Source organism: Macaca fascicularis, chromosome 14 (genome assembly GCF_037993035.2).
Source record: "Macaca fascicularis isolate 582-1 chromosome 14, T2T-MFA8v1.1".
NCBI lineage: Eukaryota > Metazoa > Chordata > Mammalia > Primates > Cercopithecidae > Macaca > Macaca fascicularis.
This window is the reverse complement of record NC_088388.1, coordinates 101,402,608-101,424,384: the sequence shown is the minus strand read 5'-3', so window position 1 is coordinate 101,424,384 and position 21,777 is coordinate 101,402,608. Positions and strand designations below refer to the sequence as shown.

The 21,777-nt window shown below is 39.2% G+C and overlaps 1 protein-coding gene across 1 annotated transcript in view; it reads left to right on the top strand.

The window, feature by feature from the left end:
- The window catches only part of TMEM123 (transmembrane protein 123), a 62,334-nt gene extending 40,781 nt beyond the window's left edge, over window positions 1-21,553 (top strand). The window contains exons 3-5 of the mRNA XM_005579463.5: window positions 15,491-15,778; window positions 16,014-16,167; window positions 18,972-21,553. Coding sequence (XP_005579520.3) covers window positions 15,491-15,778; window positions 16,014-16,167; window positions 18,972-18,996 — 467 coding nt within the window. The 3' untranslated portion in view covers window positions 18,997-21,553. The remainder of the gene's footprint in view (window positions 1-15,490; window positions 15,779-16,013; window positions 16,168-18,971) is intronic.
- Window positions 21,554-21,777: the final 224 nt, after the last annotated feature.

The window sequence follows — 21,777 nt, the reverse complement described above, 5'->3', positions numbered from 1 at the left end:
AATTAACATGTGTGTGCATGTGTCTTTATTATAGAATGATTTATATTTTGGGTATATACCCAGTAATGGGATTGCTAAGTCAAATGGTATTTCTATTGTAAGCTCTTTGTGAAATCTTCAAACTGCTTTCCATAGTGGCTGATCTAATTTACATTCCCACCAGTGGTGTATAAGCATTCCTTTTTCTCCATGGACTTGCCAGTATCTGTTATTTTTTTACTTTTTTACCATTCTGACTGGTGTGAGATGCTCTCGCACTGTGGTTTGATTTGCATTTCTCTAATAATTAGTGATGAGCATTTTTTTTTATATGCTTGTTGGCTGCATGTGTATGTCTTTTGGGAAGTGTGCTCATATCCTTTTAATAAGGGTTGTTTTTTGCCTGTTCGTTAAAGTTTCTTACAGATTCTAGATATTAGACCTTTGTCAGATGCATAGTTTGCAAACATTTTCTCCCATTCTGTAGGTTTTCTGTTTACTTCGTTGGTAGTTTCTTTTGCAGTACAGAAGCTCTTTAATTAGGTCGCACTTCTCAATTTTTGTTTTTGTTGCAGTTGCCTTTGGCGTCTCTGTCATGAAAGCTTTAACAGGGCCAATGGCCAGAATGGTGTTTCCTAGGTTTTCTTCTAGGTTTTTGTTTTTTTTTTTCTGCCTCCCTCCCTTCCTCCCTTCAAGGGTTTTTATAGTTTTAGGTTTTACATTTAAGCCTTTAATCCATCTTGAGTTGATTTTCATATATGGTGAAAGGAAGGGATCCAGTTTTAATCTTCTGCTTATGGCTAGCGAGTTATCCTAGTACCATTTATTGAATAGGGAGTCCCTTCCCCATTGCACATTTTTGTTAACTTTGTCAAAGATCAAATGGCTGTAGTTGTCAGGTTTATTTCTGGGTTATCTAACGTGTTTCATTGTTCCATGTATCAGGTTTTGTACTGATAACATGTTGTTTTGGTTACTGTAGTCTTGTAGTGTAGTTTGAAGTCGGGTAGCATGATTACTCTAGCTTTGTTCTTTTTGCTTAGGGTTGCTTTTGCTAGGTGGGCTCTTCTATAGTTCCATACGAATTTTAGAAGAGCTTTTTCCACTTATGTGAAGAATGTCATTGGCGGTTTGATGTCAATAGCACTGAATCTGTAAATTGCTTTGGGTAGTATGGCCATCTTAATAATATTGATTCTTTCTCTCCATGAGCAAGGATGGTTTTTTATTTGTGTCATTTCTGATTTCTTTGAGCAGTGTTTTATAATTCTCGTTGTAGAGACCTTTCACCTCTCTGGTTAGCTGTATTCCTAGGTGTTTGTATGTGTGTGGTGGGGGAAGGGAGTGCTGCTGTGAATGGGATTGCATTCTTGATTTGGCTCTCGGGCATTATTGGTGTATAGAAATGTTACTGATTTTTGTACATTGATTTTGCGTCTCAAAACTTTGCTGAAGTTGTTAATCAGATCTAGGAGCCCTTGGGCAGAGACTGGGGGGTTTTCTAGTTAGAGAATCTGCATTCTGCAGATTCTCTATCTGCAGAGAGAGATAGATAGATATATCATCTGCAAAGAGAGAGTTTGACTTTCTTTTGGTTACCTGTTATTTCTTTCTCTTGCCTGACTGCCCTGGCTAGGATTTCCAGTACCATCTTGAATAGGAGTGGTGAGAGTGGGCATTTTTGTGTTGTTCTGGTTCTCAAAGGGAGTGCTTCCAGCTTTTGCCCACTCAGTATGATGTTAGGTGTAGGTTTGTCATAGATGGATCTTATTATTTTGAGGTATCTTTCTTTAATACCTAGATTGTTGAGGGTTTTTAAAATAAAGGGATTTTGAATTTTATTGAAAGCCTTTTCTTTGTTTACTGAGATGATCATGTGGTTTTTTAAGTTCAGATTATGTGATAAATCACATTTATTGATTTGCGTATGTTTAACCAACCTTGCATCCCAAGAAAATACCTACTTGATCATGGTAGATTAGCTTTTTGATGTGCTGCTGGATCAGTTTGCCAGTATTTTCTTGAGGATTTTTGTGTCTGTGTTCATCAGGGATATTGGCCTGAAGTTTTCTTTTTTTGTTGTGTCTCTGCCAGATTTTGGTATCAGAATGATGCTAGACTTATAGAATGAGCTAGGGTAGAATCTCTTCTTAATTTTTTGGAATAATTTTATATTTTATTAATATATGCCTGGTAGAACTTGACTGAATCTGTCTGGTACAAGGCTTTTCCTGATTGGTAGGTCTTTTATTACTGATTCAATGTCAGAACTCATTACTGATCTGTTCAGGGTTTCACTTTCTTCTTGGTTCAGTCTTGGAGGTTGTATGTTTCTGGGAATTTATCCATTTCTTCTTCCAGGCTTTCCAGTTTGTGTACATAGTTGTGTTCATAATAGTCTTTGAGGGTTTTGTTTTTTTTTTTTTTTTACAGAAATACTCTGAGGTATTTCTCAGAGGAATTTATCCATTTCTTCTTCCAAGTTTTCCAGTTTATGTGCATAGTGGTGTTCATAATAGTCTCTGAGGGTATTTTTTACAGAAATACTTTGAGGTATTTCTGTAGGGTTGGTGGTAATGTTTCCTTTATCATTTCTGATTGTGTTTATTTGGCTCCTCTCTCTTTTTTTCTTAGTCTAGCTAGAGTCTGTCAATCTTATTTATTCTTTCAAATAACCAACTTTTGGGCTGGGCATGGTACCTCACACCTGTAATCCCAACACTTTGGGAGGCCAAGGTGAGTGGATCACCTGAGGTCAGGAGTTTGACACCAGCCTGGCCAACATGGTAAAACTATCTCTACTAAAAATACAAAACTTAGCTGGGTGTGGTGGCGCATACCTGTAGTCCCAGGTACTTGGGAGGCTGAGGCAGGAGAATCACTGGAACCCAGACGGTGGAGGTTGCAGTGAGCTGAGATTGCACCATTGTACTCCAGCCTGGGCAACAGAGCGAGACTCTATCTCAATAATAATAACAACAACAACCAACTTTTGGTTTCATTGATCTTTTGTATGGTTTTTCACATCTCAATTTCATTGAGTTCAGCTCTGATTTTGATTATTTCTTTTCTTCTGCTAGCACTGGGGTTGGTTTGCTTTTGTTTTTCTAGTTCCCCTAGGTGTAATGTTAGGTTGTTAATTTGAGGTCTTTCTAACATTTTTGTGTGGGCATTTAGAGCTGTAAATTTTCCTCTTAACACTGGTTTAGCCATGTCTCACAGATTCTGATATGTCGTAGCTTCAGTTTCAAAGAATTTTTTTTATTTCTGTCTTAATTTCATTGTTTACCCCAAAGTTAGTAATGAGCAGATTGTTTAATTTCCTTTTCATTGTATGGGTTTTAAGAGATCTTCCTGGTATTGATTTCCATTTTTACGCTGTGGTCCGAGAGTGTGATTGGTATGATTTTGAGAATCATAATTTGATGAGAATTGCTTTATGGCTGAGCATGTGGTATGTGCCATGTGCAATTTTAGAGTATGTGCCTTGTGCAGATGAGGAGAATGTATATTCTGTTGTTAGGTGGAGCGCTCTGTAGATATCTGTTAGGTCCATTTGGTCAAGTGTTGAGTTCAGGTCCCAAATATCTTTGTTAGTTTTCTGCTTCAGTGATCTGTCTAATACTGTCAGTGGGGTTTTGAAGTCTGCCACTATTATTGTGTGGTTATCTTAAGAGTCTATAGGTCTCTAAGAACTTGTTTTATGAATCTTGGTTCTCCAGTATTGGGTGTATATTTATTTAGGATAGTTAAGTTGTCTTGTTGAGGTAACCCTATATCTTATGTAATGCCCTTCTTGGTCCTTTTCGATTGTTGTTGGTTTAAAGTTTGTTTTGTCAGAAATAAGAATAGCAACCTCTGTTCTTTTGTGATTTCCATTTGCCTGATTTTTCTTTATCCCTTTCTTTTGAGCCTATGGGTGTCATTGCAGGTGAGACTGGTCTCTTGAAGACAGCATACGATTGGGTTTTGCTTCTTTATCCAATTTGCCATTCTGTACCTTTTAAGTGGGGCATTTAGTTTGTTTACATTCAAGGTTAACATTGATATGTATGGATTTGACCCTGTTACTGTGTTGTTAATTGGTTACTGTGTAAACTTGGTTGTGTAGTTGCTTTTAGTGTCATTGGTCTGTGTACTTAAGTGTGTTTTTGTGGTGGCTGGTAAGAGCCCTTTATTTCCATGTTTAGCCCTCTCTTAAGGACCTCTTGTAAGGCAAGTCTAGTGGTAGTGGATTCCCTTAGTGCTTGCGTGTCTGAAATAAATTTTATTTCTCCTTTGCTTATGAAGCTTAGCTTGGCTAGATATGACATTCTTGGTTGAAATTTCTCTTCTTTAAGGATGCCGAATATAGGCCCCCAATCTCTTCTGGCTTGTAGGGTTTCTGCAGAAAGGTCTGCTGTTAGCCTGATGGAGTTCCCTCTAAGTTATCTGCCCCTTCTCTCTGTCTTTAGTATTTTTTCTTTTGTGTTGACCTTGGAGAATCTGATGGCTGTATGTCTTGGGGATGGTTATCTTGTATGGTATCTTGCAAGAGTTTTCTCACTTTCCTGAATTTGAAAGTTGACCTCTCTAGTGAGTTTGGGGAAATTTTCATGGACAGTATCCTCAAGTATGTTTTCCAGGTTGCTTGTTTTCTCTCCCTCTCCGGGATGCCAGTGAGTTGTAGGTTTTGATCTCTTTACATAATCCCAGGAATCCCATATTTCCAGGAAGTTATCTTCATTTCTTTTCCTTCTTTTTTGTTTCTTTTGTCTGACTGAGTTGATTGAAAGAACTCGTCTCTGAGCTCTGAGAGTCTTTCCTCAGATTGGTCTCTTCTGTTGTTAATACTTGCAGTTATATTATGAAATTCTTGTCGTGAATTTTTCAACTCTATCAGATCAGTTTGGTTCTTTCTTAAAATTGCTATTTTGTGTTTCAGCCCTTGTATCATTTTACTGGATTCCTTAGGTTCCATGGATTGGGCTTCAACTTTGTCCTGAATCTTGATCTTTCTTGCCCTCTGGATTCTTAATTCTGTGTCTCATGTTTTAGCCATTTCAGTCTCATTAAGAACCATTGCTGGAGAGGCAGTATGGTTGTTTGGAGGTAAGAAGACACTGCAGCTTTTTGAGTTGCCTGAGTTCTTGCACTGGTTCCTTCTCAGGTGTATAGGCTTTGAAGTTGCTGTCCTTTGAGGCTTTTGCTTTTATATTCTTTGATGCCCTTGATTTGACTATGGCATAAGTTGGGTTCATTTGACTGGCTTCATTTCAGAATGCTTCCAGGGGGCCAAGGCTTAGCTCAGCACTCTGGGGCCGTGTGCTCTAACCCTGGAGGTCTGGGACCAGGCCTACAGCTCTGTTTTCTGGCCCCTCGAAATTAAGCACCTGCCATGCTGGAGGAACTTAGGTGTTCCTGGTCTACTGACAATAACATTCCAATGTGGAGGTGCCAGCAAAAGCGCTTTGTCAGGACGGTGGCAGCAGGGTCCACGTGCATGTGCCAGTAGTGATGGGGTGGTGGGGTCTGTGCACATGTACACCAGTGGTGCATGCACTTTTTAAATTAAACTTATCTAGCTAGAGGAACCATCTCGAGATGGTTTCCAACAAAATTTTGACAGCAAATTTTTCCAAGTTCTTTCTCTTGGTATGGACTAACACATACCTTAACAGAAACTTATGAAGTATAAGTCTCACATTTAAGAGGAATGCAGCCTTCAAAAGTTCTCAAATTTCTCTGAAATGGAAACATTTGTATGAGTTGCTGGAAGATGGTGTGCATTTTTTAAGCTTATTCTCACATCAAAAGTTCATTTTACCTTTCTTTCCAATACATGCATTTTTGCTGTAAGTTTCTCTCTCTAAGCATAGCTTGAGTTGCATCCCACAAGTTTTTAGGTCATAGGTTCCTTATCAAAATATTTTTAATTTTTTTTTTTTTTTTACTTTATCAATAATTGGGAATTATTTATTTTCTCATCCTTTGGGAATTAGCATGTGAAGAATTCTGTAGTTTTCAGGTACATTGTTCTATATGTGAAGAAGTCAGATTTGTTAACATTGTTGGGAACCTGTAATTTCCTTATGAATTTCTTGGGGTCTGTTCTTTTGCTTAGAGATGTTGACAAAAGTCCAACTCTATAAAAAGTGTCTACTTTTCTCCATCAGGTCTATCATATTTTGTTTTATGTATTTCTCATCTTGTATATGAAGTATATTTTCCTGTTAGATTAATTGATTTATGAGATGTCTTTTTAAAAAATTTCTAGTGATGCTTTTCACCTTAAAGACTTGCATATGATATTAATAGAGTTTTGTTATCTTTATTTTCTGGCCAGTAGTTGTATTGTAAAATTTCTTTACTTTTACTTTCAATACTTTTTAGCATTTCTATATCTTATATTTAAGTTGTATTACTTATAAACCGTTCAATCCAGCCTCATAATCTCTGTCTTTTAAATGGCCTATTGATGCCATTTGGTGTTTTGTTTTTGAAACCGAGTTTTGCACTGCTGCCCAGGCTGGAGTGCACTGGTGTGATCTCGGCTCATGCAACCCCCGCCTCCCGGGTTCAGGCGATTCTCCTGCCTCAGCTTCCTGAGTAGCTGGGATTACAGGCATGCGCCACCACACCCGGCTAATTTTGTATTTTTAGTAGAGATGGGGTTTCACCATGTTGGTCAGGCTGGTCTTAAACTCCTGACCTCAGATGATTTGCCCGCCTTGGCCTCCCAAAGTGCTGGGATTACAGGCATGAGCCACCGCACCCGGCCTCTATTTGCTTTTAATATACCTTTAATACGATGTGTAGACTGGTTCTTGAACATGAGTAAAATTTCACAGAGCTGAGAATGGGTGGGAAGCAGCCCAGGCACCTGTAGTAACATAACAAACAACAGAAATAAAAATGAACTGCATGCTAGGGGATAGGTAGGTAGATAGATCTTCCTCCTGGGGCAGAAGGGTATAAGCAGCAGAGGGCGACTGGGGCCTTGGCTGTAATGGTGAAGAGTTCAGACACATCTTGGGTGCCCCCCAACTGTATATGCTACAGACTGCTAGGCACTTGCACAGGTTGGAGCGTATACTAGAAATTATCATGTTTTCCCAGAACTGTGTCTGACACTTTGATAGAATGAAAATGTAAGACATAGTTCTTACAATTAATTCAATTGAAAAGATAAACAAGACCTGGGAAAATACCGTTTCTCTATAATCATACAGCACTTCTGACACCAGATGTGTGTTTTTTTTTTCCCACATCAGCCAGTTCTCAGACTTCAGCTGAGTGTCCTACAATCCAATTCAATTCTGACTCTACCTACTACCTATCTGGATTTAGTGTCAGATCCCACCAGTTAAGGTCTCAGCCCACAAGACTGCCCTCAGTTCAGATGCTAATTGCAAGTTTAGCTCTTGTACTCCTAATTAACTATAAATCAGGGTTTCCCATAACCCCCTCCTTAGATAATTTGCTAGAATGGCTCCCAGAACTCAAGGAAACACTTTATTTACATTTATTGGTTTATTATAGAGGATGTAACTCAGGAGCAGCCAAATGGAAGAGATAGTTAGGGTAAGGTATGGGCGTGGAGGAATGATGCACAGAGCTTCAATACGCTCTCTGGGAACACGCCTTCTTAGTACCTCCATGTGTTCACCAACTCAGAAGCCCCTCAAATCTCAGTCCAGGAGTTTATTTTATAGAGCTTAATTTCTAGCTTTCCCAAAGGTTGATGGATGGGGCTGAAAGTTCCAACCCTCTAATCCCCTGGTATTTCTGGTGAGGAGCCCATCCTGAGGCTATCTATGGGCCCTACCCTATGGCACTTCATTGGCCAAAAACTCAGGTTTGAGCAAAAGAGGGGTCCTCATGAGTAACCAAAGACGCTCCCATCATTCAGGAAATCCCAAGGGGTTTTAGGAACTCTGTCCCAGGAACCAGGGACAAAGACCAAATATATTTTGTATTATAACACACAAGATACATTCATTTTTAAAGTAATGATATTAAAAGTTCAGAAAAATGAACAATAGGTGTTCAATAAAAAGGAAGATGCCTGAGGAGGAGGTGAAAATCGAACTGGCCCCTGGCATACATATTGTAACTGTGTTGTTTTCTTCTCGTCCTTACTAGACCACCCTCCATGCTGGTAAGGATCACGTCTCTTCTGTGTCTGCAGAGCCTCCTAGTATAGTTCTTGGTACAGAGAAGGTACTAAACAAGGGTATGGAAAGGCATGAGGGAGGAGCCAGCTGCCAGCCTAACAGGAACGTGATAGGGAGGAATAGCAGAGTGAATTCTGCTCCCTGGAGAGTGAGGATGCCAGGATGAGAGGCTTGGGGGAGTTTTGAGCAGCAACAGGGGGAAAATGTCAGTCTAGCCTGATGCGCTTGTGGCTGTGATTCATGCCTCTTTTTTTGTAACTTAACAGGGGTTATTAATTGTCGATTGAGTATGTAGAAAAGGAATGGAATGGGCAAGACCTGTGGGAAAAGCATAAAGAAGCCTGGACACTGTCTACAGTGCCCTGTCAACCTTGCCCATCTGTTAGTCTCATGCCCTAGGAAGCCAGGCTGCTTTTCTCACCCTCTCTGCTCAGCTTCTTTGCAGTTCAATTCCAGTTCTGGGAATGAACAGGATCACCTTTCAAGCATGTTTCCTTACACAGACCTGAACTATGTCTCCGTTGTTAGCTCTCATTGTCCTTAATACAGGTCATTATCACTTTAACTGTAAGTGCCTCTTTCATTTATTGCCACAGGAAACAAACATCCTATTTATGTTCATAGATTTTAGTGGAATGAATGATAGTTTGACTAAAATGTGGTAGTAAATTTACTGCAGATATACTGTAACTTATTGGAATCCCTAGTTGTTATTTTTCTGTGATTATATACACACCATTGTTTTTCCCTTTTGAAACTTTTTTAGTTTTTGAGTTTAAAAATTAAGGAATTTATAAAACGTTTTCAGAAAATGTAGTTATTTATCATGATGATTTTTTTAAAGCTGTTTTAGATTTTTTTTTATTTATTTGAATCTAGATTTATCTAGTATGTTTTCATTTGTTTGTTTTTTTGTGACAGAGTCTTGCTTTGTCACCCAGGCTGGAGGGTAGTGCCTGCGATCTCAGCTCACTGCAACCTCTGCCTCCCAGGTTCAAGCAATTCTCCTGCCTCAGCCTCCCCAGTAGCTGGGATTACAGGTGCCCGCCACCACGCCTGGCTAATTTTTATATTTTTATTAGAGACAAGGTTTCACCATGTTGGCCAGGCTGGTCTCGAATTCCTGACCTCAGGTGATCTGCCCGCCTGGGCCTCCCAAAGTGCTGGGATTACAGGTATAAGCCACCATACCCGGCCTGTCTAGGTTTTTTTAAAGATTTTTTTTTTTAATGTAGATTCTCAGTTGTATGGATTTTTGATCCCCAGGTAATTTGAATTCAGAAGAATGTTTAGAATGAATCTGTTGACTCTGTAATGAGGAAAGGCCTCTTTGCTTTCTAAACAATGAATGTTTCTGGAATTACACTGATATTTAGTTGATGGGGTAAGGTTGTAAATTCTATAGGAAAGAGATTCTCAAGGTTTTCATGTTTTAAAAAATTCCCAGAACCCCACATAAGAGTAGTTATTCTTAAATTTACTCAAGCTGCAGACCATTCCTAGAATCACAGACCCCCCCAAAATAACTATGGCACCAGGAATTTATGGTTTATGTCTTGAATAGCTCAGTATTTTTGACAACTACAATATGAAATGAAAAGCTGCTACTGTCCCATTTAAAAATAACTATGAGATTTTTAAAAATTGGATGTGTATTTACAACTCCGGTTTAAGTGTATATCTGATGCCCTGATGAAAACAAATTGTCATCCTTAACTTTGAGATATCTAGGTTAAAGGAGAACAATGGCACTTAGATCTATTTTTGGACTCAAGGTTATAGGAATAAGGTTAAGTTATTTCAACACAGCAGAGATAGTCGGAATGAATCCAAACTTTGATGAGTACTTTTACTTGAAACTAGAAAGATGGACTGCTTCATAGTGTCCTTGGCCTTGTTGCAATATGGTAGCTGTCTGGTATTAACAGAAAAAGGTCTGGGCCTCACTTTTTTCTTTTTGGGTGTTTGCATTGATAAATCAAAAATACCCCAATAGTGTCTTCTTCTGTAAGATGTTATTCAGATGGTAGTTATGGTAACCATGGGAGCTCGGAGATCTCACAGTGCCTATTCCTCAGCCTCCCATCGGGAATTGTACAGTGCAGCTCTGTAGGGGAGTTACATTTAATGAAACTAATGGTTAAAAAGAATTAGTTGAGCGCTTCTCAGGCACTGTGCGAAGTGCTCAACACAGATTATATCAGTGAATTCTCCCAAACTCTTGTGATAGCCCTGATTTATAGACAAGAAAGGATAGTGAATCTAAGGTACCCAAGCAAGTAAATCGCTGAGCTCATCCAGAGCTTGAGCTTGTACTCACCATGCCTAGGTAACATTACCAGGCTTGGTGAAAAGAAGAGCTCAGCAAATGGAAGCTCTAATTCTAATCACAGAAAAATTAGGAGTAATAGTTTTACCACCAAACAGGAATGGAGAACTGATTGGGCTGTTGGAATATATTTTTTTACAGCAGTGCCACACGTCGCTCATAGCCATGTGTGCATTCTTTGTCGTCTTTCACTGTGGGCTGAACACTGCAGCTGCTGGGAAGGAAGGTGCATGGATGCTGTTATTACAGTCTTCACTTCATTTTTCCTGTAATTATGTTAGTTGAAACCAGGAGTTAAAGAGAGAAATTCTTATATCTCTGATTGACATCTATACATGATCTCAGCTTTCATTAAAACAAGTTTTGTGAGTAGTTTGACGAGTATTTACAGACTGACTTTATATCATGGTGACTAGTTTCAAAGATCTGCAAAAGGAATCGGCTCAATACAATCACTAGTGCCAGTTGTACCATTGCATGGAGACATATTTTTTATAAATGAAAAAAAGTTTGAAGCTGAGTGTATTAATTTGCATGGGCTGCAGAAACAAAGGACCGGAAACTGGGTGGCTTAAACAACAGAAATGGATTGTCTCACAGTTCGGGAGGCTGGAGTCGGAGGTGAAGGTGTTTGCAGAGTTGCTTCCTTCTGGGGGCTTTGAGAGAATCTGTTCCATGCCTCTCCTCTGGCTTCTGGCGGTTTGTGGCAATCCATGGCATTCCCTGGCTTATGGAAACATCACCATGATCTCTGTCTTCGTCTTCACAGGGTGTTCTTTCTGTGTGTTTGTGTGTCTGTCTCCAAATTTTCCCTTTTAATAAGGACACTAAGCATAATGGGTTAGTAAGCCTAACCTAACGACTTAATGACCTTTGTAAAGATTCTCTCTCCAAGTAAGGTCACATTCTGAAGTACTGGGGGTTAGGACTTCAACGTATGAATTTGGGCAGGGTGGAGAGGGGAACAGTTCAACCCTTAACACTGGGCATGGACAACTGAATGTCACACACATCCTTTCCCTGGTGGCTCTCCCCTCCCAACTGCACTAGCTGAGGTGTTATAGATACAATGTCCAGTTCACTGAATAAGTTCTCTTTAGTAGGGTGCAGCTCCTGTCCAGAATAATGCCAAAATAATAAAACTCTACAGTGATTCAAAATTGAAACTTGTCCCTTCTGCCAGCCCAGGCCTGCTTCAGGCTTAGAAGCCTGCAGTGGGAAAGTTAATGTTGTTGGCTTCCTTCCTTGTTCCACCTCTTCTCCTCAATTCTGCTGTTTGCCACCCTTATGGAATCAGGCCTAGAGAGGCTTAAGGGACAAAAGCTGTTTGGTTGATGGCTGGGCTGTTTTCATTTGGCACAGGTGCCCTCTGGATGGCAGATGTGTGGTTCTCATTGGTAGGTTCCTGGGAGATCCTCCTGCTAAGCCTCCCCCTTCAGCTCTCTTGATGCAGTGGGCCTCTCCTTCAGCTGGCCCATGCTTTTGGTGCTCTACCCCCGCCGCCCCCCCCTCCCCCGTCGTGACCTCCCCCTCTCTAGGCTGTACTCTCTTGGGAAGCTATCTTTTTTTTTTTTTTTTGAGACGGAGTCTCATTCTGTGGCCCAGGCTGGAATGCAGTGGCACGTTCTCAGCTCACTGCAAGCTCTGCCTCCCAGGTTCACGCCATTCTCCTGCCTCAGCCTCCCAAGTAGCTGGGACTACAGGTGCCCGCCACCACGTCTGGCTAATTTTTTGTATTTTTAGTAGAGATGGGGTTTCGCCGTGTTACCCAGGATGGTCTCGATCTCCTGACCTTGTGATCCACCTGCCTCGGCCTCCCAAAGTGCTGGGATTACAGGCGTGAGCCACCGTGCTCAGCCCCAGGAAGCTGTCTTTTTTAAGGCAATCCATGTCATTTATCTTCCATGAAGTTTGATTTGGTTCATGGGAAACAAGAACCTTTGCTGTTAGTGGAGGTGTGGTCTACTCCTAGTGCAGCCTTTTAAACTTAGCTGATGGGTAGATGGAGCTCAGTCATAGTGTCTTACCTTTGTTCAGGCTTGAATCAAATCGTACTATCTGTGTCCATGTAAGTCCAGTAGATGCTTGTCCAGCTCTTCAGGTAGTGCCCTGGAAGCCTTCCCAGGCTGGTGTGAGGTGAAGGATGGCATTCTCCTCTTTTCCCCCACCATAGACAGAGGACGGAGTGGACACCCTGCACACCGACACCCTCCAGCAACATATGCGCCTCAGATTCTTCAACCTTAGCTTATCGGAGGCTGGAGGAGACTGAGTGGCCAAGATGGGCAGAGTTAGATAAAGCTTCACCCCTTGCAAGTCCCGCATGGATGGTCCGTTCTACATCTCTGTGCAGGTGTTAACTGTGCCACTCCTAGAGGTGCCAGTCAGCATTTCAACAGTTAAGGGAGAGGAAAGAAGACCGGAGTTGGGATGGTATCATTTGCAGAGGAAAACAAGTGACTGTTTACTTACTACAGAAGACTGGGTCATCTGATGTGAATTCTGAGAGCATCCTTGCATTTCGTTTACACTTTTAAGCATCAGGAAACACAGTTTAATGCAAAATTTCCTTTGCGTGTTTTGTCAGTTCATAGAAATTGACAAAATTTTTTGTGTCTTTAGCACATTTGGATTGACTTAGCGGAGAACTAACCTATTATAGCTTCCCGTTTTTGCCCACGTAACTTTGTGCAGTATCTCTGAAGAATGTTTTATTATACCAGAGCCCAGGGGGAAGGGAGTGTGTATGTGTTGAATCCAAAAGCAGTATCATGCTCATTGTTTTATTCTGCAGGATCATTCTGTTCTAAAGATATGATATAAACGTTGGTTCTTTGCTGTATTTAATTTCATTGCAATAGAATCCATTCAGCATTTTAAAATAAAAGGTGATTATTTTAATGTTAAATTCTATTACTTATATCTTTATAGAACATTCAGACTTGAAAAGATTAGTTCAAGGTCATTTGAACTTAGTGCATTTGTATTACTTACTTAGATAATTTTTATTTATTCGCCTATGTAGTATAAAAGCATTAATTCCTTTGGCCTTATTAAGAAAATAGATCATACTCAGTAGAAGAGATCACAGAGACCCAAAGTTGAAGAAAGTAGTAGAAATGTCAGTAGTAAAACCTGATACGCAGGTAAGCGGCACTATTAAAACCAACTTGTTTTGACAGTTAAGTCAAAAATAAGTAATAGTGGGGGCCGGGCATGGTGGCTCAAACTGTAATCCCAGCACTTTGGGAGGCCAAGGCAGGCAGATCACCTGAGGTCAGAAGTTCAAGACCAGCCTGGCCAACGTGGCAAAACCCCGTCTCTACTAAAAATACAAAAATTAGCTGGGCGTGGTGGTGCATGTCTGTGACCCCAGCTACTAGGGAGGCTGAGGCAGGAGAATTGCTTGAACCTGGGAGGCAGAGGTTACAGTGAGCAGAGATCGCAGGCACCACACTCCAGCCTGGGCGACAGAGCAAGACTCTGTCTCAAAAATAGTAATAATAATAATAAATACATATGGGGCCAGGTGCAGTGGCTCACGCCTGCAGTACCAGCACTTTGAGAGGCTCAGGTGGGCGGATCACCTGACTTCAGGAGTTTGAAACCATCCTGGCCAACATGGTGAAGCCCTCTACTAAAAATACAAAAATTAGCCAGGCATGGTGGCACGTGCCTGTAATCCCAGCTACTCGGTAGGCTGAGGCACGAGAATCGCTTGAACCCAGGAGGCGGAGATTGCAGTGAGCTGAGCTCGTGCCACTGCACCCCAGCCTGGGTGACACAGTGACACTTCGTCTCTAAGTAAATAAATAAATACCAATCTATGTATCTTTCAAGAATAAGGCCAAAATAGTTGTGGCAGATAGGATAATATATGAAGTACCACTTTTGGTACTTGGCAGCAGTGGTGGGGCAAGGAACCCTAAGGCATTGGTACTGCTCTCACTGGGGGAAAGGAGAAGGCAGTGATCCCAGCACTTGGGGAAGCCGAGGCGGGCAGATCACTTGAGGTCAGGCATTCAGGACCAGCCTGGCCAACATGGCGAAACCTCATCTCTACTAAAAATACAAAAATTAGCCGGCATGGTGGCAGACGCCCATAATCCCAGGAGGCCAAGGCAGGAGAATCACTTGGACCCGGGAAGCGGAGGTTGCAGTGAGCCGAGATCTTGCCACTGCACTTCAGCCTGGGTGACAGTGAAACTCTATCTCAAAAAAAAAAAAAAAAAAAAGGAGCATTAACAACATCAGTACCTATTTGTTTTTGTTTACATCATACCCCACAAAAAACAAAAACTCAGTTTCAGGTATGAGCGAAGGTATTGTTTGAGTTGTGTATTTTAAATCACTAATTTTTCTTTTCATATCAAATTGACTTTTGGATTTTTAAAACTTTCACAGATAGTTTTAGAACTGTCCTTCCAGCTATGGGAAATCATTACTACCAGTATGACAGCTAGCCACATTCTGTGATGGTATTTCACTTCCTAATGCATAGGGGGAAATTGGCTTTACTCTTACAAAGAATAATTCACTTGCACTTCTCATTCTACCAGCAGGGTTAGAAACATGCAGCTACTGAATTTATTGTCCTCAAAGCCCCTTAGAAGGTATAGCAGAGAACTGGAAATTTAAAAACCATTTTTATATTCATTATCCATCCATTCACTAGGTATTTGTTGAAAGCCTACTATGTGATATGAAGTATGTTGAGATGTTCACAGAGATGATTAAGACATGTCCCTGCACTGAGGGAACTCAAGTCTTCTGGGGTTTTTGTTCTTCATATTTTCCCCAAAATTTCTAACTTTATATAAATTTAGACTTGGTTTCTGTTGAGTCTTTAACTAGTTTGAGACATTTTATTGCAGTATAGTGCAAAGTATTAATGGGCTAAGTATGTTAAATGCTGCTGTATTTGTAAGATCTCTTGCTTTGTCTGTGACCATGAAAGTCTCAGTGAAATGGGATCTTATTCCCTAAATCATAGCTCTGGTTTTAATGTTTCTTGATATTATTGCAGAGACTCAACATGTGCCTTCCAACCATACAAATGAAACTTCCAACAGTACTGCGAAACCAACAACTTCAGTTACCTCAGTCTCCAGCAGTATGACAGTCACCACCATGAAACCCACAGCAGCATCTAATACAACAATACCAGCGATGGTCTCAACAAAGATGACTTCTACCACCTTAAAGTCTACACCCAAAACAACAAGTGCTTCACAGAACACATCTCAGATATCAACATCCACAATGACCGTAACCCACAATAGTTCAGTGACATCTGCTGCTTCATCAGTAACAAGTATGTATTAAAGCTGACCTGTTTTTCCTATGCTGCAAGTAAATGCCACGTTTAAGTCATTATTCTGTCTTTCAAAAATAATATAGAAACTTTATATGCCTAGATTTTCCTTAATTCCTAATTAAATGTTCTTCACACAGAAAATCAGAGAGCTTTAATTACAATGTTAAAAAAAAAAAAAAAAAAAAAGCACCTAAAGCCCTTTTTTGTTTTGTTTTGTTTTGTTTTTTTCTAGTCACAACAACTATGCATTCTGAAGCAAAGAAAGGATCAAAATTTGATACTGGGAGCTTTGTTGGTGGTATTGTATTAACGCTGGGAGTTTTATCTATTCTTTACATTGGATGCAAAATGTATTACTCAAGAAGAGGCATTCGGTATAGAACCATGTAAGTTTTGAATGGCCAGGACTTTTTAAAAAAATTGTTGTTGCACATCTTTAATTATAAAATATCAAGCCAGTGTTCATCTCAGGGATGAATAATTGATAGATTTATGAGTTACATTCCCATTAACCCTCTTCGCCCAAAGTAAATTATATACAAGCTTGTGATTATAATTATTTGCAAATGAAAATGGATGTATGTACTTACAAAAATGTATTTTACTAGTGTCAAACATACTTTACAAGAGACCAGAGTTAACCCACCCTGAAATTTTCACTTACTCATACCACTAATCATAAGAAATACCAGTTCTCAGCAGGCGGTTGACTTAGTATGTCTGTGTCTGTTGTGGTACTAAATAGCATCCTTGGTAAAACCATGGCTTTTGCTTTCCATGACAAAGACAAACAAAAGAAATTCCTCTGACACCCTCATTATCCCTGATAATTTAAATGAGTAGTTAGTATAAATAATATAATTTATCATTTTATCTATAGCAAAACTCTCTTTATAAATGTGCATTATCAACAAGACCCAATCAACAAACCATGTTTACCCTACATGTAGCTCTATAGGTCTTATGGTTTGAGGACATATCCAAAATTTTGTTGCTCCAATAGTCCTTTTTGTTTATGTTTTTTGAATCTTACATGTTGTCTTAGTTCACGCTGATACAACAAAGTATCATACAGCTGGGTGCCTTAAACAACAGACGTTTATATCTCACACTTCTGGATGCTTGGAAGTCCAAGATTAGGGTACCACCATGGTTGAGTTCTAGTAAAGGCCTTCTTCACATGGCAGAAAGAAGGCTAGCTAGTTCTCTGACCTCTAATTGTAAGGGTATTAATTCTGTTCATGAGGGCTCCACCCTCATGACCTAACTACCTCCCCAAGGCCCCACTTCAGAATATCATCACACTGGGATTAGGGTTTCAACATATTCATACTGGGTGACACAAACATTCATTCCATTGCATATATGCAAGAGCTAATTCACTTTTTTGATTGATAATGTATATAAATACCGTAGAACAGATGACTGTTTTCCAAAATTTGCCTTGTGGGTTAACATTTGACATACATGTGTCCCACACACAGTTCCTATATCAAAAAGTTTGGGAAATGTTCAGTTGACTAAAGTAAACTAAAACAGTTTACTATAAGACTTCTCTAAGCCTTTAAAATGTTGATATACATTATGATTTTCCAGGATGGAATACAGTATGAACTGTTTCCCAAGTTTTTAACCAAAATACTTGTTAAATGATTAAATCCCTCCCCCTGCCCCTTTTCAAGGGGAGCTAATACTGTCTATCTCTTGGAACTAGTATTGTGTGGAATACATTTTGGGAAATGTTGGACTAGGCCATTGGAGGCAATCTTCCAGTTTTGACACTACATATGATTCAGTACACATAAAAGCAAATCAAACTTCTTGATATATTTGTAAGAAGTACTAAATAAGAACATGGAAGTTTCCCAAATTTTCAGTTTATTGATATAAGCTCTTAAACATCTCATCATAAATAAAAATTGGATCTAACAGTTACATTACTAATACTTAAACAAAAATGATAATTTAAGAACAGATTTTTTTTTTTTTGAGATGGAGTTTCCCTCTTGTCACCCAGGCTGTGGAGTGCAATGGCACAATCTCATCTCACTGCAGCCTCCACCTCCTGGGTTCAAGCTATTCTCCTGCCTCAGCCTCCCCAGTAGCTGGGATTATAGGTGCCTGCCACCATGCCCAGCTAATTTTTGTGTTTTTTGTAGAGACGGGGTTTCACCATGTTGGCCAGGCTGGTCTCGAACCCCTGACCTTAGGTGATCCTCCCACCTTGGTCTCCTAAAGTGCTGGGATTACAGGCGTGAGCCACCATGCCTGGCCTTAAGAACATATTTTTAAAAGTTATATTTAAATGAAGTTGCATTGCATGTATTTATCCCATCAAAGTCACTTTAGCTTCCAGGATCAAATGAGATCAGACACATTCACAATGGTGTGGCTGTAGGCTCAAACTCATTTTAAAAGAATATCAAGGTGATATTTTGTCAGATTAAAGGCATATTCAGAAACGTTCTTTTTTAAGGTCAATACATGAAAGAATACATAAAGGAAACTATGACTAAACAGAGTGCTTTGCAGTGGGCAGGTTTGGGCAAACCTACCCTTAAAAGTCTGAGGAAGCTAAGAGGCCAAAGGAAAAGAGGCTGACATACCCAGTTTCTCAGAAACTTTTTTTGGGGGAAGGGGACATGGTCTGGCTCTTTCAACCAGGCTGGAGTGCAGTGGTACGATCACGGGTCACTGCAACCTCAGCCTCCTGGGCTTAAGGTGATCCTCTTGTGTCAGCCTGCTGAGTAGCTGGGGCTACAGGCATGCAGTACCACACCGGGCTAATTTTTAAATTTTTTGTAGAGATGGTGGTCTCACTGTTTTGCCCAGGCTGGTCTCAAACTCCTGGGCTCAAGTGATCCTCTGTTCTGACCTCCTAGAGTGCTGGGATTATAAACATGAGCCACTGTGCCCAGGTAGAAAGAAATATTTAATAAGGACTTACAAACAGAAGCTATGTCTGTGTCTGTGATCGCAGCAAGACAAGATGGGTGGATCCCCATGCCATAACCCCCATATCTTTAACCACTACGGTATACTGGATACTTAAGGAACTTTACACAGAACAATGACAATTTTGATTGTGCAGCTTGAAATTGTTCTAATGTTACTTAACTAACAAATAGGAACGTAACTAGTCTTGACAGAAATACAAAACAAAGTAATTGTAACTTTTAATATATTACAGAGATGAACATGATGCCATCATTTAAGGAAATCCATGGACCAAGGAAGGAAGACAGATTGATGCCGCCCTATCAATTAATTTTGGTTTATTAATAGTTTAAAACAATGTTCTTTTTTTGAAAATAGTATAAACAGGCCACGCATTTAATGTACAGTGTATTACGTAAATATGTAAAGATTCCTCAAGGTAACAGGTTTGGGTTTTGTAATAAACATCTGGAGCTTACAGACAGTGAATATAATGGTTTATATTCACTTTTAGCAAGCTCATAGTAAGACAAGTCCTATCTCTTTTTTTTTTTTTTTTTTAATGGCCGGGGGTTGGGGGGCATTGGTCACATATAACCAGTAATTGAAAGGTGTCATCACTGAAAGTGCCATCTGGGCATACAAATAAGGAGTTTGTCACAGCACTCAGGATTTTGGGTATCTTTTGGAGCTCACAAAAAGAACTTCAGTGCTTTTCAGAGCTGGATGTATCCTGATTACTGATGCCACACAGAAATTATACAATCAAGTAAACCAGATCTGAAGCGTAGTTTAAGAAAAACATCAACCTTTTTTGTGCTTTAAACTGTAGTAGTTGGTCTAGAAACAAAATACTCTGAGAAAAAGAAAATTTTCAAATAAAACCCAAAATAATATCTGTGCTTAACCCTGTTAGGGATCCATTGGAGCATTAAAGAGCGTATATTTTTATTAACTTCTTTTGAGCTTTCAATGTTGATGTAATTTTTGTTCTCTGTGTAATTTAGGTAAACTGCAGTGTTTAACATAATAATGTTTTAAAGACTTAGCTGTCAGTATTAAATAATCCTGGCAATATAGGGAAAAAAACACCTAGAAGTTAGATTATTTGCTACTGTGAGAATATTGTCACCACTGGAAGTTACTTTAGTTCATTTAATTTTAATCTTATATTTCATGAATATTTTAAGAACTGTAGAGCTGCTTTCAATATCTAGAAATTTTTAATTGAGTGTAAACACCTAACTTTAAGAAAAAGAACCCCTTGTGTGATTTTCGAAGGAACATTTAGAATTCTATAGAGTCAAAACTGTAGCCTAATGCTGTGTTTATTAACCCAGGGATTGTGGGACTTCCCCCAGGCTACTAAACCTGCAGGATGAAAATGCTGTATTTTCTTTCATGCACTGTTGGTATTACTCAGAGATTTGGGGAAATGACATTTTTTATACTAAAACACCCCAACATATTTTAGAATAAATTCTTAGAAAGTTTTGAGAGGAATTTTTAGCAGGACATTTCCTCCTTCCTGATTTGGATATTCCCTCAGATCCCTCTTACTCCATGCTGAAGGAGAAGTACTTTCAGATGCATTATGTTAATGGACAGAAAAAGCACAGTATTTGTAGACACCCCGGTATTAGCCACAATGTATTTTGGAGTGTTTTCCGTTTCACAGTTTATATTCCAGCACTCAAAACTCAGGGTCAGGCTTTAACAAAAGAGGTATGTAGTCACAGTAAATACTAAGATCGCATTTCTATCTCAGAGGGCCAAAGTAAATCACACCAGTTTCTGAAGGTCCTAAAAATAGCTCAGATGTCCTAATGAACATGCGCCTACATTTAACGGGAATACAATAAAACTACTGTGGTCAGCTTTTGTTTTGCAGAGAATGCTAGATATTAAGAATTTTGAAATGGATCATTTCTGCTTGCTGTGCATTATAACCAATAATCTGATGAACATAGAAAAAAATTATCCAAAATATGGATATGATTGGATGTATGTAACATATAGAGTATGGAGGAAATTTTCTGAAAAATACATTTAGATTAGTTGAAAGAGATGTGGGCTGATGGCTGAGTTGTATGTTACTAACTTGGCCCTGACTGGTTATGCAACCATTGCTTCATTTCTTTGCAAAATGTAGTTAAGATATACTTTATTCTAATGAAGGCCTTTTAAATTTGTCCACTGCATTCTTGGTATTTCACTACTTCAAGTCAGTCAGAACTTTGTGGACCGACCTGAAGTTTCTTTTTGAATACTTGTTTCTTTAGCCCTTTGAAGATAGAAAAACCACTTTTTAAGTACTAAGTCATTTGCCCTGAAAGTTTCCTCTGCATTGGATTTGAAGTAGTTTAGTTATGTCTTTTCTCTGTATATAAGTAGTATAATTTGTTACTTGCAAATACCAGTACTTTCAATGCAGGGTTTTTTTGTTGTTGTTATCTATAAAAATTGAGGGAAATAGTTATGCAAAAAAAAATTTTGCTTTGGATCACATTTCCTAAGCATAAATTTACCTTCCTAATTATGTTTACTTAGGAAAATGCTCAATTTTGCTTGCATTCCTTGAGAATGTATTTATTTGAAGATCAAAACAATCCAAATGTATAAGTACTAGGCAGAAGCCAATTTTAAAATTTTCTTGAATAATCCATGAAAGGAGTAATTCAAATACAGATAAACAGAGTTGGCAGTATATTATAGTGATAATTTTGTATTTTCAGGAAAAAAAGTTAAACTCTTCTTTTTATTATAATGACCAGCTTTTGGTATTTCATTGTTACCAAGATCTATTTTTAGAATAAAATTGTTCTCCTTCTAAAATTTTAAGTGTGTGATTTTGCTTTATTTCATGTTTAATGAAATTTCATTTTCAAGATAAATAGAAAACGCTCAAAATAAGAGGGCAGATTGCAAGTGTGGTTGTCTGGGTAAGGAGCAGCAGCACTACCTGGGAACGTGTTAGAAAATGCAAATTCTTTGGCCCCAACCCAATTATGTTGAGTTGGAAATTCTGGGGTAGAGCTCAGCAATCTGACTGTTTTTTT